Source organism: Octopus bimaculoides, chromosome 21 (assembly GCF_001194135.2).
Source record: "Octopus bimaculoides isolate UCB-OBI-ISO-001 chromosome 21, ASM119413v2, whole genome shotgun sequence".
NCBI classification, from domain to species: domain Eukaryota; kingdom Metazoa; phylum Mollusca; class Cephalopoda; order Octopoda; family Octopodidae; genus Octopus; species Octopus bimaculoides.
In genome coordinates, this window is record NC_069001.1 from 16,490,943 (window position 1) to 16,509,988 (window position 19,046).

At 39.1% G+C, this 19,046-nt stretch overlaps 1 protein-coding gene across 1 annotated transcript in view; it reads left to right on the forward strand.

Annotated features, from left to right (window-relative positions):
* Positions 1 to 18,755, forward strand: part of LOC106879692 (growth factor receptor-bound protein 2) — a 106,473-nt gene extending 87,718 nt beyond the window's left edge. Inside the window, exons 3-5 of the mRNA XM_014929369.2 lie at positions 6,026 to 6,172; positions 7,088 to 7,268; positions 17,854 to 18,755. Of these exons, the coding sequence (XP_014784855.1) occupies positions 6,026 to 6,172; positions 7,088 to 7,268; positions 17,854 to 18,024 (499 nt within the window). The 3' untranslated portion in view covers positions 18,025 to 18,755. The remainder of the gene's footprint in view (positions 1 to 6,025; positions 6,173 to 7,087; positions 7,269 to 17,853) is intronic.
* Positions 18,756 to 19,046: the final 291 nt, after the last annotated feature.

The window sequence follows — 19,046 nt, forward strand, 5'->3', positions numbered from 1 at the left end:
GTGGTGGTTTGTTTACATCCCTGCAACTTGGCAGTTTGGCAGAAGAGACTAATAGAATAAGTATCAAGCTTTAAATTAAGTACTGAGGTCAGTTTGTTTGATTAAACCTTTCAAGGGCATACCTTGACATGACCTTGAAATAAAAGATAAGATAAACAAATAAAAAATATGAGAGAGAGAGAGAGAGAGAGATCTTTGTGTTTATCTCTGCATATTTCATGTTGACATAGGAACTAAACATAAAGCACTTCTAGCTGCTTTTTAAATTATAATCTTTTTTCCATTTAGTTGGTTGTTGAGAGAATATTCAATTAATTGTTAAACTTAGCAATCCATTCTCTCATCATATGAATAATATGATTAGGTGATAGTTTTATTAAAAGTTAAACAATTCTATTTAAAAAATTCTTTTTAGTTAAAAATTTGTTTGAGGGAGTTTTTAGTTGTGTCAGGAGAGTTTTAAAACTGTTTAACTCCCCATGTCAGCTTCAATCAAACAGACCTATGTATAATTGGAGGCAGTCCACTCATGCCTGTCGCATCTTTTTCCTAAGCTCAGTGCCTCAAGGATTACATTATCTAGTGCGACTATCTTTTATAAGATTGTAAGATTTGATGAAGATTTAGCTGCTATTTCCAAAAAGTAAAAGGACTACATAGAGGCTCCCTTTTAGATTAGTTAAACTATCGTGAAGGGCTTTTAACCTAGTTGTGGCCTCTTTTTGGTGTTGCATAAAGGTTTAAAAGTTTAATTGTGTTTGCATATTGTCAACTATCAACTAAGCAAGTAGTTTTGTTTCTTCATCATCATCATCATCATTATCCTTTAACGTCTGTTTTCTATGCGGGCATGGGTTGGACAGTGGTTGGCTTTCATTCTAACATCCATCCAGGTACCTTCTTTGCCCATTATTCCCGGGAGGGTCATAAGAGTAAAGTCCTCAAGTAATTCCTCTCCAGGGTCCAATCAGAAGCAACCATTATTGCACTTTCTGGCTGGATTCCTAAGTGTGACCAACTGAGACTATAGATATTACTGTCTCATTCTTGGTCTACCCTGGGTCTCCTGATGGTTTGCTCAGCTTGAAGACTCTGTCTTGCAATTCTTTCCTGCAACATTCTAATCACATGTTTATAGTACTGGAGCTGTGACCTTTAATGCAGAGAAATAGTGGCTTGACCTGGAGAACAAAATTTTGGTTAATCGGTTGTTGTTGATGATGGTGGTGGTAGTGGTGGAAGCAGCGGCAGTAGTAACATAGTAGGTTGTTAGGACTGCTAGAGCATCGGACATACTAGCTTGTGACATTCTTTCTGGTTCTTTACATTGCGAGTTCAAATCTTTCTTAGATCAACTTTACCTTTCATCCTTTTAGGGTTGATAAAGTACTAGTCAAATACTGGGGTTGGTATGCTCCACTAACCCTCATCCCCTAAATTTCTGGCCTTATGCCTCTACTAGAAACAAATATTATTAAAACCTTGTTTCCAATAGGTAGGACTCAGTCATCATGGGTTTGGATTGAACTCATGAATTTGTTTTATAGGCTGGTTATACAATTCATTGAGTAGAACCACCCTACCTTATTACTTGACCTGTTTGAAATAGCAGCCAGTTTTCCTTCAAATCACACACTACTGTCTTTAAAAAACTCCAGATATGTTACATAATACAGACAGGGGTACACTGATCATGAGAGAATCACTGGATTGTCATGGTTGGAATGCTTTTTTTTCTTCTTATCAGTAGTGAGTCACTGCTTATCTGAAGTTAATAAATATAAAACAGGCAGGCTCCAGTGTGGTTATCTCTAAGGTTACCACCACTACTATTACTCGGGTCATTACTCTTAGGTTATTGTCACCGCCACTACTACTACTACTGAAAGATTTTAATTTAGCCGTCTTCACTTGAGCCTGGGCAGGGATAAATATCTTACCTTTCAAGTGTGTGTGTGTGCACATACACATTGTCACTGACACAACTCCTTTCCATATTGCTAACCCATGCAGTATTGATACTCCTGTAAATACGACCCTCCACTCCTTACAGATATGTTACCTTCCAGAAAATCTTGCTATAGTGTGGGATTCCATACACAACACCTATTTTCCATCTTCTTTCTTCCATGCCCCGAGATAGTTCCTGCAACAAGTTTCACTCCACAGAGTCCATGTTATGGCTAGATTTCCAGGAATATGTTTCTGTAAAGCTCTGGGAGGGTAGGGGATACCCATGTGTGTGTGTGTGTGTGTGTGTGTAATAAAAATAGACAGATGGTTATCTGGTATTGCTATAGCTGTTACCTTGGGTGTCTTTATTGTGACATAAGCATAATACAATTGCATAATATGTTGCAGAACCCTTAACTCATCAGACCACCAAATAAACAAGTTAGCAGTGACTTGTTGCTTAATCAACCAATCATCAAGTGAAATTTCTAATCAGAAATACCAACATTTAAGAAATTTGGAGTGAGTGTGTGTGTTCTCAACCTCTCAATCTAGAGGGGTGGATTGTGGAATAAGTTTATAAATATAAGGACAGTTTATGGGCATTAATATCCTAAAGAAGACACCAATCTGAGCAACCTCACCAGCAAAAACTAGTAGTAGCAGAATTTACTCAAATATAGCAGATAGTTGGCACCAAGCATGATAATTGAGCATATGAAGAACATTCAAAGGCATCTGCTGGTGCTGCTCTAAAGCCCCTCATTGTCCTATATTGCTATAAATTTAGCATTACCTGTTCATTCACTCAACTTAATTAATCATGAAAGAAGAGTTCCGAAAGAATATTTCAGAATCAATAAAATATTGGCATAATTTAATGGACATTCGGCTAATTATAATACAGGGAAAATAACTTAGAGCAAAACTGCTGACTAGGTAAGTTTAGTGCAAAACTGCTGACTAGGTAAGTTTAGTGCAAAACTTCTGGAAGAGAAGGATGGGAAAACAAACAGGAGGAAAAGGAAAGAAAGTAACTGAAACTGGCTGAGATAAAACAAGTATGGGAGAAAAAATTAGAGAGAAAGTGGTCCATGCACCTTGTGTAGACTGTGGTGTTGACTCTTTTAAGTCCTGGGATAAATCAGTGAGGAAGCATGACACCATCGTCACTGCTGACGGCTCCCAGAACCATCATAGCTGCTGGAAACTGTTGGAACTTCATTTAGGTTTCTGCATAACCATTTGTCTTTCATTTGTTTTACCTTCTGGTTCCAACTGAATTTTTTTGCATCAGAGAAAGCCCAAAGCATTCCAACTTCTTAGTGTTTTAACTTGTTTAGCAGTGTTTTGCACAGATTGAATGAGTCTCTCTCTCTTGTCACAACCGACATAAACTGCCCCCCCCCCTACATCCGAATGTCCTTGTGTAAAACTATTCTTATGACACATTCTGAAGCCTTGATGTCTTTTGCAATGGCTCTGATTGACTTTCTGGGGTTTTCATAAATTATTTCTTTGACTTTTTGTACAAAGTTATATATTGTGATACTATTAGGACCCTGTACATGCTTTTTGTGAATAGCTGCTGCTGATGTTGGATCCCCTGTCAGCAGCTTCCAGCTCCTTTTGAACTTTGAAGAAGTCAGCTATCTCTGTATCACTATGTTGTACTTTTAGGGCAACAATAACTGTGCTTTTTCATTTGCTGGCTCAACCTGTTGTCTGACATTATTTATCTGAAAAGTAAAGTAAAAAAAAAAAAAAAAAAAAGTTAGGGTTCTTGAAGGAGGTGTCCTCAAAAAACTGATTCAACCTGTATATATGTATTGTGTGTGTATATGTGTATATTGTTTTTGCTTTACTGTTTTATTGGTTTCAGTCAGAGGCTGAGGTCATGCTGGGGTACTTACTGTCTTTTAGTGTGATCAAGATTCTTTTCTGTATTGTTTCTGGTGAAGCAGTGAGTTGGGTGGTGCTGCTCTTCTTTGTGCCTCCTGGCAAGATGTGGGTTCATATGGTATCATAAAAATTTGTCCACACATTCTTTGAAGACCTCCACATCTACAACTCGCAAATCTCTGAGACTACTCAGCAGAATGTTGAATAATTGTAGACCCTTGAAACTCGAGCTAATACAGTACTTGGTCCTTATTCTACATGGTGGAGACGGGAGCTTTGGTACTATGCAGTGCTGTCCAGTTTGGTTGTCAGTATAGCTTTCATTTCCAAGGTTGGAAACTAGACTTTCCAGAAACTTCCCTATGTATATGACTGCATTTCTTTTGCTTCTTCTCTCTGGAGAGTATATGTATTGTATGTATGTATGTACATATGAGGAATAGCTGAAAAGTTCATAGGATGACCAAGATACTTTCATGGAATGTGACTAAATGAGGCTTATTTTACAACATAGTCTCCCCTTGCGATCCATGCACTTCTTTCATAGGTGTTGCAGTGCTTGGATCCCATTGGTGAAGAAGCTTTTGTGTTGTTGGTCAAATAAGTCAACAGCAATTATGACATCATTATCACTGTGATACTTCCATGCCAAGTGTTTTTACATGTTGGGGGAACAGATAATAGTCAGATGGAGCCAAATCAAGAGAATAGAGAAGGTAATCAACCCGTTTAAAAGTCACAGTCGTATACAGCAGCCATTGAAACCAAGGACTTGTGTGCTGGAGCATTGTCTTCATGAAACAAGACCCCTTTCCTCAGTTTTCCTGGGTGTTTGGTCTTGAGTGCCTTTTGTAAACACCCTCAGCAAGTTGGCATAGCACTCTCCATTGATGGTGTGGTCCTTTTCAAGATATTCCATAAGCACAATGCCTTTTGCATCCCCAGAAACTGAGGCCTTCAATTTCCCTGCAGATGAAATGACCTTGACATTCTTTGGAGCAGGTGACAATGGGTATTTCCACTGCATGGATTGTCTCTTTATCTTTGGCTCAAAGTGATGAACCCAACATTCATCCTGGGCTCGGAAACATGGAAACCAGTTAGATTTACCTGAAACAATGTCAGATTTTCCTGTGATGTCATCAGGCTGATGCACTTTTGATCAGGTGTCAGAAGACCTGGCACTCACCGAGTTGAAATCTTCATCTTTCCAAGTTCGTTGTGCAGAATATTCTCAATTCTCCCACTGGATATGCTAATAGCATTGGCTATTTGAGTTATAATCAATTGCCTGTCATCCATCGCCATGTGGTGAATACGCTCAATGTTTTCGTCAGTGGTGGCAGTTGCAGGATATCTAGACCTTGGGTCATCTTCAAGACTCTCCCCTCCTAAATTCAGCTGCCTAATTTTTGCTCTGTTAATAAAGCTGGAGTGTCATCCCCTAATGTAGCAACCATGAATGTCATTGGTGGTTAAACCCTTTTTTCTGCAGGCATTTGATAATACTACAACCCTAAATTTTGTTGATTTTCAAGATAAGTTGCTACTAGTTACTTCTGAAGGTTTCTTTGAACAGTCAGGTGTCCGTTTACCTGGAAAGAAACAATGTGGTTAGTTATAAGAAGAGTTGAAATTAATGCATGCAAAATTTCATAGCTCTAGCATCACTCCTTCATAGTCAGCTAATGAAATTTACAGGCTACCCTCATATGTATGTATATGTATCTATGTGTATATATCAATATATATTTATTTGTATGTATGGATTGATATGTATGTATGTGTATGGATCAATATATATTTATATGTATGTATGTATTGATATGTATTTGTGTGTGTGTGTGTGTATATGGTGGGGTGTTGAAATGTTCCTGGCATTAAGGGTATTATGAAAAGCCTGGTTGGAGGCCCAACCTTCTGAGTTCTTTTAAAAGGCTTAGAAAAACTGAAGGACCACTACAATAAGTGTGTGAATTTGAGAGGGAAATATGTTGAATAAAATCATCATCATTGACTGATCCTCCAGTATTTTCTTTTACCCAAAGCCAGGAACTTTTCAGCACCTCCTCATATGTATGTAATATATATATATATATATGTGTGTGTGTGCGTGTATGTGTGTTTATATTATTGACTGTTGCCTCTCATGTATGACATTGTGTTTCAGGTGGTTTATTACAAAAAAAGTAACTCGAGCTCAGGCTGAAAAGATGTTGCTGGAGAAAGATGATGTTGGTGAATACATTCAGCCAGATGGTGCATTCCTGGTGCGTCACAGTGAAAGCTCTCCTGGTGAATTTTCTATTTCAGTCAAGTAAGTATCACCTTCTCTGTCTAAGATGAGTTTCCTGAGGGTCAGCACTACCTGCTAGTAGTGTCTAACATATAGTCAAAGCACTTCTGACATGACCATCTCAACTTTGAGGGGTTACCTTGGACTACATTATGTGTTTATTCTTATAAACACGTAAGTGGTTGGTGTTAGGAAGGGCATCCAGCTGTAGAAACTCTGCCAGATCAGATTGGAGCCTGGTGCAGCCATCTGGTTTGCCAGTCCTCAGTCAAATCGTCCAACCCATGCTAGCATGGAAAGCAGACGTTAAACGATGATGATGATGTTGGAAGTAGGGTGGATATACTAAATTGTAATTATTTTGTGACAGATTGAATAAAAGACCACACGGTATGTGTCACTTTGTTGATTACCACTGTTATAATAATAATGATGATGGGAATGAGTGCTAAAATGGGCACAATGTCAAAGATTTTGGTGTTGAGGTTATCTCTGCAGATTTTTTATAGAAATCCGAATATGCATAATGTAAGCAACAATGCGACAGAAGATGGAAAAATGGTTAATGGGTGTATATGCCATACTTCAGGAGTTCTTGCTCCTTCATCAATACCACACTCAACTCCATTAACCATCCATTGCTTGAATAACCACTAAATACAGCAGTGAAACATTATATTAGATATACCAATTTTAGGCAGCTGGTACCTACATACTAATGACTTGCATAGCAAAATACAGCATCTCTGCAAGTCATTAATAAGATTTTGGTGCGGGTTAGAGTGAATTTGATTGGTGCTAGTACTTAGCTAAAACGTTATTTATCAACCCCAGAATGTTTTTTAACTTGGAGTCCTTCAATAATTTCATGTGTATTTGTTTCCTATCAGCATAAATTGTGGACCATAATAAATGGAATGTTTTTTCACCACTCAGGTTTCGTAATGAAGTACAACACTATAAAGTACTGAGAGATGGAGCAGGGAAGTACTTTCTCTGGGTCACGAAATTCTCTTCGCTTAATGCTATTGTCGATTACCACAGGCGGTCATCTGTTAGTCGGGGAGAGACTATTTTTTTGATAGACATGTTAATGAAAAAAGACAAAAAGAAACAGGTGAGTGAACAAACCTTTCACTAGAAATTTATCCATTTTAAAAAAAAAATTGCTGCTAATTATTGCTGGTTAACCTTTTTCATAAAGGCATGTTTTGTTTTTTAAAAAATACAACATATCTGGACTGTTTCTCTCTGCATCTCGTATAATACATCAATGCATGTTGGAGTATACAGTATGTTCTTTAATGAAATGAAGGAGGTGGGGTTCTATCTGAAGTACTAGATCAGTGGTTCTCATCTGGGTCCATATAGTCCCTTGAGAATCCATGTAAGATGTTGTTAAAATTTATCTGCAATAAATTGATTACATTTATACAATACACAAAATATTTTAACAAATTTCTTAATACAATTCCTAATGATATTTAATTGTAGAAATATAATAGAATTTTTTAAACATCGAATGGCTAAAAGGGTACATCTGAGTAAAAATGGTTGAGAAACACTGCACTAGATATATTTGTTATACTAAGTCAATTAGCCAATACTTCAGTCTTCTCCATTAACGCTAACCTGGGGCAAGCTTTCATCCCATCATGAAATGATTTAATTATAGATACATAGTGATCCGGACATCCAAGTTTGCCAAGTATTTTCCATAGAAAGGCCTTTGTTAAATCAATGAATACCTGAACAAGATCCATATTTTGCTCATAGCACTTCTCCTGCATCTGTCTTGCTGTGAAAATCATATCCATTGTCCTTCTACCAGATCGGAAGCCACATTGAGATTCAGATAGAACATCATTTACGAGACACCAATTCAGACGGGTAAGAAGAATATTTGCCAGAACCTTGCCAGCAGCTGATAAAGCAATACCTCTGTAGTTACCACACATTGTTCTGGCTCCTTTTCCTTTATATAGAGGAAGAATAAATGCATCCTTCCAGTCCTTAGAGATTGCACCATTCCTCCAGACTGCACTAATAAGTTCATGAAGGGACTGTGTGATGTAATTACCACCAAATCGCAAGACCTCAGCACAAATTCCATCCTTTCTAGGTGCCCTATCAAGATTTAATTTACTTATTGATGTCACTACTTCATCTATTGAGGGCATAGAATTTAAGGAGCCAATGATAAGTCTTTGTTGCATAGTATCAATCACTATTTTATCCACAACTGACTCGTGGTTTAGGAGTTCAGAGAAGTGTTCGATCCAGTGACCTGTGATTTCTGTTGATTTAGTAAACAGAGTGGAAGACTCTTTGGAAAGCAAAGGTGCTGATGTGGAGCTCTTAGGTCCATAAGCTCGCTTCATAAGATGGTAAAGCTTCTTGCTATCATTTGCATCAGCAGCAGCCTGAACATCATGAGCAAGATCCTCCCACCAAGTGTTCTGCATCTTCCTGAGAGATTGCTGCAGTAGTGATTTTACACTGCTATAGTAGGCAAGTGCTAGACTTTGCTGCACAGTAGACAGTTCTCTGTGTAGCAATACACTGTGAGCATGGCGCTTTACCACCAATAGTCGCTGAACTTCAGCATCATTTTCATCAAACTAGTCTCTGTGTCTGGCAATAACATGTCCCAGTGTTTCAGCTGCACATTGAAGAACCTGGTCTCAAAAATCTTCCCATGCTACAGTATTTCCAATGCTGGACAAGCGAGTCTGAAGCTCTTTCCTAACCACAACATCATATACCTTGTGGACATTCAGAACTTTGCTCGCACCAGACTGGTCTGTCCAGCATTCTGATCCATGAAAGGACTTGACATTACAAACGTCATAAATGTCGCGCTTGCGGATGATGACATAATCCAGCAAGTGCCAAACTTTAGACCTTGGATGCATCCACGTTGTTGTGTGATCACCTTTGTGCATAAAATGAGTGCTTGCGATGTAAAGTCCATGTTCTTTGCAAAGCTCCAGTAGCAGGAGACCATTGCTATTCATTTTCCCTACTCCAAAACATCTTAGAGAGTTCCATGTTTGCCAGTCTGTTTCAACCCTGGCATTAAAATTCCCCAGTAGAATGACTTTCCCAGGGAACTGTTCTGGGGCCATTACTGTTTATAATAGCCCTCTTAGATGTTCATGATCACCTGGACAGCCACTGTCACTAGCTATGCTGATGATACAAAATTATCACAGGCAATAAAAAATCAAAATGATGCTGCAAGCTTATAACAGGACCTCAGTGCAATGTACAAGTGAACTGAAGTAACCAACATGCAGTTTAATGGTGGAAAATTTCAAGCACTGCATTATCAACTCCCAAAAGTGCCGGAGCCTTCATATACAAGACCAGAAGGCACTGCAATCCCACAGTCACAGACAGTGAAAAACTTGGAGATCAGTATGTGCAATGATACATAGTTTCATATGCATATTATTAAGGTGGCAGCAAAGTGCAGACAACTGGTAGGATGGATACTAAGATCTTTCAAGAGAAGAGACCAAAATGTTATGTTGACCCTGTTGAGGACCTTTGTTCTCCACCACCTGGACTACTGCTCTCAGCTATGGTCACCACATAGTGCCAAACTAACAGTGGGCCTTGAAGCAGTTACTCAGTAAAGTTTGTCTGATATCTTCTCTCCACTTATTGCCGAGAGGGGTATCATTATCATTTTAGTGTCCGCTTCTCTGAGCTCACATGGACCAGGTGGAAGTTGTTGCCCGTCCTGTCACCAACACTAATCATTACTCAAAGTAAAGTAATTTTTCCCCACAGCCAGATATGTTTTCACACAAGATTAGAAATGAAGGACACCACTTGCATGATGGTGACAAAGCAAAGCCTCGGTGCTGGTATGGCTGTGCGGTAAGAAGTTTGCTTCCCAACTACATGGTTTTGAGTTCAGTCCCATTGTATGGCACCTTGGGCAAGTGTCTTCCTTTGTAGCCCTGGGCTGACTGACCAATGTGGATTTAGTAGACAGAAGTAGGAAACAGCCTGTTGTGTGTTTATGTGTCTGTTTGACCATTGCTTGATATATCCAGTGTTAATAAGCTTATATCCCCGTAACTTAGCAGTTTGACAAAAGAGACCAATTGAATAAATATCAGGCTTGAAAAACAAAGATAGACTGGAGATGATTCGTTTGACTAAGGGCTCGTCATCATCATCAGATGCATGAATGAAACAGACAAAAGACACACACACACAGAGTTTCTTTCTACTTCCATCTGCTAAATCCTATTGCAATGGCTTTGCTCAGCCAGAGCTATAGCAGAAAACACCCAAGATGCCATGCAGTGGGCAGTGGGACTGAACCCAGAACAAACCTTGTGGCTGGGAAGTGAACTTCTTAACCACACAAGCATGCCTGTGCTTTCAGGAATATGAAAGGAAAAGTTGGGGTTCAGATATGAAATAGTGAAACTAAAATGGTAGTGTGTGTGTGTGTGTGTGTGTGTGTGTGTGTGTGTGTGTGTGTGTGTGTGTGTGTGTGTGTGTGTGTGTGTGTGTGTGTGTGTGTGTGTGTGTGTGTGTGTGTAAAAGGTGGGTGAGCAGAGACTGGTAGATGGTGTTGTTATATTTCTAGGTAAAGTAGAGCAGGATGTGTTGTAGCAGTTAACTTTGAAACAAGAGCTGCAGGTTGTTGTTGTTGTTGGGCACTTCCAAGTAGGTGATAATTACACTTTCCCACTCACCACTACTGGCACTTCCCTTCCATCTCCTCCTCTCTAGTGTCTCTTTTCTGAAACTATAAACCCATCCATGCCCCACCTCTACACTGTGTGTATACCCTGCAAGTGACCGGTTTTTTTTTACCACTTCATAGTTGATGACTCATGTTATTTTTTGATAGTTATATGTGTGTGTGTGTGTGTTCCTGTTGAAATAAATAACAACAACAAATGTCAAAACACCTACTTAGCATTGTTATTATTAAGGCAACGAGCTGGCATAATGCTTTGTGGCATTTTGTCCATCTTTTATGTTCTGAGTTCAAATTCCACCAAGGTTAACTTTGCCATTCCAAGTTCAATAAAATAAGTACCAGTTGAGCACTGGGGGTTGATGTAATTGACTTAATCCCACCTCTAAAATTGCTGGCCTTGTGCTAAGAGGCCTAACAGAATCATTAGCACACTGAATAAATGCTTTTCTCCTGGTTTTATGTTCTGAGTTCAAATTCTGCCTTTTATCCTTTCAAGTTGTTCTATGGTCAATGTAACTGACTATCCACTTCCTCCAAAATTTCAGGCCTTGTCCCTATAGTCAACTTAGAATGGCAAAGGTGATGCTTTAGACTGAAATAATTACCAAGGCATCAAATTGCTGGTAATGAAAATTGCAGAAAGGGCCATAGCTCGATTAATTAGGAAGAGATCCATACCAGGAAGAAGCACTGCTGGGTGAGGCAACTGCAGAAATACTTGGCCAAAAATAAACCTCTGTATTTGGCTTTTGTTGACATGGACAAAGCCTTTGACAGGGTCCCCCTCTCCCTTATCTGGTGGGCAATGCAGAAGCTAGGGATAGATGAGTGGTTGGTGAGTGCCATGTGCAGGGATGCTGTCAGTAAGGTGAAAGTTGCCAATGCGTATAGTAAGGAATTTAGTGTACAAGTAGGAGTCCACTGTGGATTGGTTCTCAGCCTCCTTTTGTTTATCATAGTGCTCCAGGCTATAACAGAGGAATTTAAGACTGGCTGCCCTTGGTAACTTCTCTGCACTGATGACCTTGTTCTTATTGCTGAATCAGTATCAGAACCGGAGAAGAAATTTCAGGTGTGGAAGCAAGGTCTGGAATCAAAGGGCCTTAGAGTTAATTTAGTAAAGAATGAAGTCCTTATTAAGTGGGAAAACAGATAAATCACATCTCCCTTCAGGGAGAAGGCCCTACTTGATATGTAGAAAAGATATTGATAGAAACTCCATATAGTGTACCTAATGCAAGCTATGGACACATAAGAGGTGCAGCAGTATCACTGGAAGACTAACAAAGAAAGTTCTCTCTACATGTGGAAGATGTGCGAGTACATTAAACACCAGGGATGTACAAAAAAATAGACTCCCTCACATGTCAGGGTGGCCCCTTGGAAGTAGTAGACAGTTTCTGTTATTTAGGTGACCAAATTAGCTGTGGTTAAGGTTGTTCTGAAAACATAGCTGCTAGAATAAGAATGGGCTGGGCAAAGTTCAGAGAGCTACTACTTCTGTTGGTGACAAGGAGCCTTTCCCTCAGAGTGAAGAGCAGATTGTATGTTGCTTGTGTACAAACAGCTATGCTGCATGGCAGTGAAACATGGGTTGTGACTACTGAGAACATGCAAAAGCTTGAAAGAAATGAAGCCAGTTTGCTCCATTGGATGGGTAAAGTCAGTGGGCATATACGACAGTGTAAGTGATTTGAGAGAAAAACTGGGTACATGAAGCATCAGATGTAGTGTGCAAGAGAGAAGACTGTGCCAATATGGTCATGTAATGCACATGAATGAAGATAGCTGCATCAAGGAGTGCTGATCTCTAATTGTGGAGGAAAACATGGAAATTAGTAGTGAGAAAGGATCTTCAGACATCGGGCCTAACAGGGAGGTGACAAGAGACTGAGACTTCTGGCAATTTGCTGTGCTTGAAAACAATGTCAAGCTAAGTAAACTTGTTCTTGCATGACCTCTGTATCACCCTTCAACTGAGCAATCCTAATCCTGCAGGTTTGTGGAAGCTGGTATCACATAAAAAGCACCTGTGCTGGTGCTTTTTAGAAGCACCCATGCCAGTGTTGTGTAAAAGCACCCAGTACACTTTGTGAAGTGGTTAGTGTTAGGAAGAGTGTCCAGCCATAGAAACCATGCCAAAACTGACATGCAGCCTGGGAAGCTCTTTAGCTTACCAGCTCCTGTCAAACCATCCAACCCATGCTAGCATGGAAAACAGATGTTAAATGATGATGTTGATGCTGATGTTGTTGATGATGATCAAACAAAATAGCTTACAGTATTTGTTCTAGTTTTTTGAGGTCAGAGTTGTTGGATGGTAAACTTAACCCATAGCCTGCCTTAACACCATCATCTGGTCCTTGGCTCCTTTTAATGGAAGGGCCCAGTCTTTTGCAAGTAGGCTAGGTTTCTGGTTTGAGAATAACTACTTCTATTGTTTCCACTTGGAGGTCCTCAAAAAGCTATCCTGCAATTACCCTTCCATCTCTTAATAAATAAATAATTTTTATTGTCATTAATCTAGGGCTGGTTGAGTATCAGTGGTTGTGGTAGGAAAGTTAGTAATATAGAGGAGTTGAGGCTGTGGTAACAGAGGCAGAATAAGAGGGAGAAGAAAAGCTCTTTGTTTGAAGGCTAGAGATTGTAATGCTGTGAATGTGTCCAGTTTCTTCCTTTTTTCTTGGTACAAAGTTGTGTGTGTAATAGCAGTACCAGCACCACTCTCCTAGAGGTGGGAGAAGTTCTCTGTTGTTAGTAATATTTCAGCCTTTTGGAATGAGTTATCAATTGATCAGTTCTTAAGTATTTCCTGACTGAAAAGGAAATCCAGTTTTAGTTGTGTTTGTGAAGTCATTATGAAAGATACTCACTGTTTTGAGGGTTTTTAGCTTTTGTAGTGTAACTGTCCGTGTGTATGAGTGTTGTGGCTGGAGATGCAATTGTGTTAGAATGATTAAGAAGTTTTATTTCTTTATTGCTCACAGAGGGGACAGACAAACGGATTAAGTCGATTATATCGACTCCAGTGTGTAACTGGTACTTATTTAATCGACCCCGAAAGGATGAAAGGCAAAGTCGACCTCAGCGGAATTTGAACTCAGAATGTAGCGGCAGACGAAATACCGATAAGCATTTCGCCCGGCGTGCTAACGTTTCTGCCAGCTCGCCGCCTTAATGGTTAAGAAGTTTGCTTTGCAATCATGAGGTTCTGGGTTAAATACTACTGCCAGGTATACTCAATAAGCGTCTTGTTAATCATGGCCTTGGGTCAATTTATGAATGAAATTAAGTCAATGGAAACTGTGTAGAAGCCTCTTGGATTGAGTGTATCTGCAATTAGAAGTTCCCAGTCATGTCACATACAAGATATATTTCAGACGTTTTGAGACTTTTTCAGGAGAGACATTTATCCATTTCAAAGAAGTACAAAACTCTAATCTCCTTCAAAGTAGGATCCTCTGACTTCAATGCACTTGTAGTGCTACAACCACTTCGTGAAGGCCCTGTGTAAGTTCTCCAATATGAAGGTATCCAGAACCCTTATCACAGCCTCCTTCATCTCCCCAGTGTCTTCAGAAAGACTGCCCTTGAAGTTCTCCTTCAACTTGGGGAACAGTGAAAAGTCACAAGGAGCTAAGTCTGGACTGTAGGAAAGGTGGGAGACAGTTTTGATGTTCATCTCTGTCAAGTAGTTGGTTACCAGGATCAAATTATGGACTGGTGCATTGTCATAGTGCTGGTGCCACCAACATGAGTGGAAGAGCTCTGGCCTTATGCAACAAAAGCTTTTCCTGAGCTGCTTCAAAACTTCTGCAAAGTATTCTTTGTTGATTGTCAGGGTAGAGGGAACCCAGTGGATGTAGATAATGCCTTTGCTATCAAAAAAGGGGATCATCATAAGCTTTTCAGTGGACATGTTTTAGCTGGCCATCTTGAATTTGGAGGAACCAAGATGCTTTCATTTGGCAGTCTCTTGGTCTGTGGAGCATAACAGTAGATCCAGCTCATATCACAGGCCACCAGAGACTCAACTACTTTTGGATTGGTGATAATGAACTCAACCATCTCCCTGTTGTCACCAACACATCTTTCCTTCTCTTTGTCACTGAGCACCTTGAAAACAAACTTTGGACAAATTTTGTGCTTGTTCAGATCTTCATGACTAATTCTGTGTGTAGTCACCACACCAGCTCCACATTGTATGCTTATTGTCTTTAAAGACACATGATGGTCTTCATTCAGAAAATTATGAATTTTCTCAACCAGCTCTGATGTTCTGATGTCCTCCCTACTATACCTCACATTGTCCCTCGCCTCTCTACTGTCCTTGAACCTCATGTGCCAGTGAAAAGCAGATGCTTTGCTCATTAGTTAATCCATAGTCAGTCTGGAGCATTTCATAAGTTTCTGTAGTGTTTTTGCCCAATTTAACACACAAAACTTTATTACATAATAAGCTTCCAACTTGTCTTCGCATCTCGAATGCATTCCCCAAACTAGTCAGCTGTAATAAGCAGTGTGTTCAAAGTGCTGTTAAAGCTGTCTCCTTCAATCTGAATAAAAGGTTGACAGGTCAATACATGTGCATACACACAATGTGTGCATACATGTGCATACACACAATGTTGGTCTATACTGAGACAGTGGTTTGGGAATATCACATAGCTGTGATGGTCATGCTTCTGATAAATTTGGGAAAAGCACTAATTGATATCTTTAGTCAATTATGCTTCAAAATCAGTTACTACTAATCTGTCAAAAGTCTAATTTTTAGATGATTCTCTAGATCTACACTCCTTTTCTTATGAACTGTACCATAAACCAAAAGAGAAACTCTCCTACCTACACAAACAATTCTGTCACCTACCCCCATACTGTTTAAAACCTAATAGCTAACATTAGTAATAGGATAACTGATCTATCTTCTAAAGAAATATATAAGACAGCCCTTACTATAACAATGCCCTAGCTAACAGTGGCTTCAAAGATAAGATATAATTACAACCCAAAATATGAATCATAAAAATAGACTGAGGAAAATAATTTGGTTTGCCTCTGCTCCGTCTCCCTCAATGTTAAAACTATTATAGGCAAGAAATTTCAGTTTTAGATAAGCATTTTCTTGTAAAACACAAGTACAGGAAAATTTTTAGCAGATGTTCAATTAAAATATCATACAGCTGCTGCCCCAATATGAAGAACATTATCACTTGTAAACATCTCCAAGAACCCACTTCCAGTTGTAATCGTCAAGACCCTGAAGCTTGCCCACTTGACCAAGCATGTATGATAAATTCTGTCATATACGAGGCAGAAGTCAAAGCAATACTTCAAAATAACTTAACTGAAAAGAGGAATTTCATTAGGTTATGCGAAGATTTTAAACCACTTATCTCCTTTCTGGCACATTGACAAAAGTAAAGTTACTAAGTTGGTCAGCCTTGTATGAAGCTTGAAGAGCAACTCCACACCACATACAGTCAAGTGTAAAATTATTGAGAAATCCATGCCATATGTTATGCATAACTGAAAGATTGTACATTCTTTTTAGATCTAAGAATCCCAGCACACAACTGAATTTCAAATCAGAAGTTTTCAGCAAATGCAAACATATGGACAAACTTCTTTTGGTGAAATACAGAACACCACCCCGCCAGATAGATCTACTGTCTCACACACTTTCACACTGTCTCTCACACCATCCTCTGTTGAATCATTCTATAACTAGCTTTATTATGGCTTTACAGTCAAAGGGGACATAACTCTAATTTTCTTTTTTTTTTCCATTTCTTTTTCTGTTCTTTCCACCCTACCAATTTTTACATCTACTTTCTTGCTTTTTCTCATGATTTCTCTTGTTCCAGCATCCTGGTTTGTAAATTGAATAGGCTTTGTGCTCAGAGCCTGAAGATTGCTTGGAGACACAAGGCATGATATAAAAACCTGCCTAGACTTTCCTTGCTTAATGCATTAGTAGCTCATATCTTTATACTGTGCACATTAAATATTTATCTATCTCTCAGTGGATGGAATGCTTTTTCTTGATATATATATATGTATACACATACAGACACACCTTCATATAATGTGTTTTCCATGCTGGCATGGGTTGGACAGTTTGACAGGAGCTGACCAGCTGAAGGGCTGTTTAGGCTCCATGTCTGTTTTCTACAGCTGGATGCCCTTCCTAACATCGACCACTTCACAGAGTGTACTGGGTGCTTTTACACTGCACCAGTGTCAATGCTTTTTACATGGTACCAGCACTACAAGCCCGCAAGATTAGGGATGCTTGGCAGGAGAAGGTTGCAGGGGACGAGCCTATACATGTATGTGTATATGCACACACATGTGCATAAATAGACAGTGGTGATTTCCTCCATGAATGCAAATTCCATATCAGATTTTATTATAAACTAAAGAGATAGAGAGTGTACATCGTATGTCATTGGCCTTGATAAAACCTGTCAAAACATGCTTGACCAGCTGGACAGGTTGGCACCATACCATGGGAGAACCTCTAAGTGATTTATTGACTTGCTAGGAATAGCAGCAAGTTTCTCTTAAATCATTCTCCTACATTATATAAAAGGAAGGACACATTGAGTAAATTAATTTTAAAAAGACAGAATGGCCATGACCAGAAAGCCTTGGGGAATATAGGTCTGTCTGCTCAATGAACTATACTTAACATACTTAAAACTATACTTAAAAGCAACCCCACTGGTGTTGGTGCCACTATAAATTTACTTTGTGTTAGGAAAGCATCCAACCATAAAAACCAAGCCAGATATGGCTTCCAACCCATTTAGGAGTGCATTAATTCTTGTAAAAAAAAAAAAAAAGCTGTCTTAGCAACCATCCAACCCATGTGAGCATGGAAAGTGGATGTAAAATGATGATGATGAGGAGGAGGAGGATGTTGGTCATGATTTAATATATTCATATATTTTTGTTCTTGTTGCAGGTAAAAGCATCATTTGACTTTGATCCGCAATACCCTGAAGAGTTGCAGCTACAGAAAGGGGAGATAATCACAGTTCTAGAAAAGAAAGATGAAAATTGGTGGAGAGGAGAGAACACTCGCGGAGTGCAAGGACTGTTTCCAGCCACATACGTTTGTGAAATACAGCAGTGAGGTCTCTCGCTTGAATTGGCAACTGTTGTCAGAAGGCAAAAAAAAAAAAAAAATTATATTAAAAAAAGTGAAACCAAAACCACAGCAACAATTAAAAAAGATTTTAAAAAAAAGCAATCCCTGCCAATGCCACCACTACCACCACCACCATCTGTCCTTCATAAACACATTTCACTGACTGACTGACTGTCAGTATGTCTGTTTGTGTATCCAAGACTTTCTGTTGATGAGGAGACTACAGAAAACTGGGAGAAGAAGCAGTCACTTTTATATATATGTTCTCCTATTCAATAAAGTGGGGAGGTAAATGAAGGAGCACAAGAGATAAAGCCAAACTCATTTCAAGACAAACATCTTTGACAAACCCACCGCATTTGCTCTCGAAACAGAATCACAGTTTCACAGTTGTACCTAAACGCACACACACACACACACACACACACGCAGGCGCATATGGGTGTGTGTTCATATATATATTGTGTGTGTATGTGTATCTATATATATATATATGTGTGTGTGTATAAAGAAAACTGAAAGGAAAAGATGCCCTACACACACAGCAACAGTCTATACTTCTACTGCTACAACACAGATCCCTTGCGAACGGCAAAAACTGAAGGCCCAATCATCTCACTGGTTTGTTGGGGGCGGATGAGGATTGAAACATCTTCCTATCCCCTCCCTCCCCCGACCTGCTTCTGATTGACCCCCACTATTGTATAATATCTCACTTTACCTCCCACCTATCACTCCCACCTCACTCCACACTTCAATCGCATTTTTTAATATTTGGGAGACAATGTTTTTCTTTTCTCTTTTCAGACGAAATTTGCTTTATCTTAGTTTGTGTGTGTGTGCGCGCATGGATATGTATGTACATACGGATATATTTGACAGCTTCAGGGTTGAATATATTTTGTAATTATTTTTATCTTTAATTATCATTACTGTCAGAAACTATTATTATTATTATTATTATTATTATTATTATTATTATCATCATGATTGAAGGTCAACTTAGC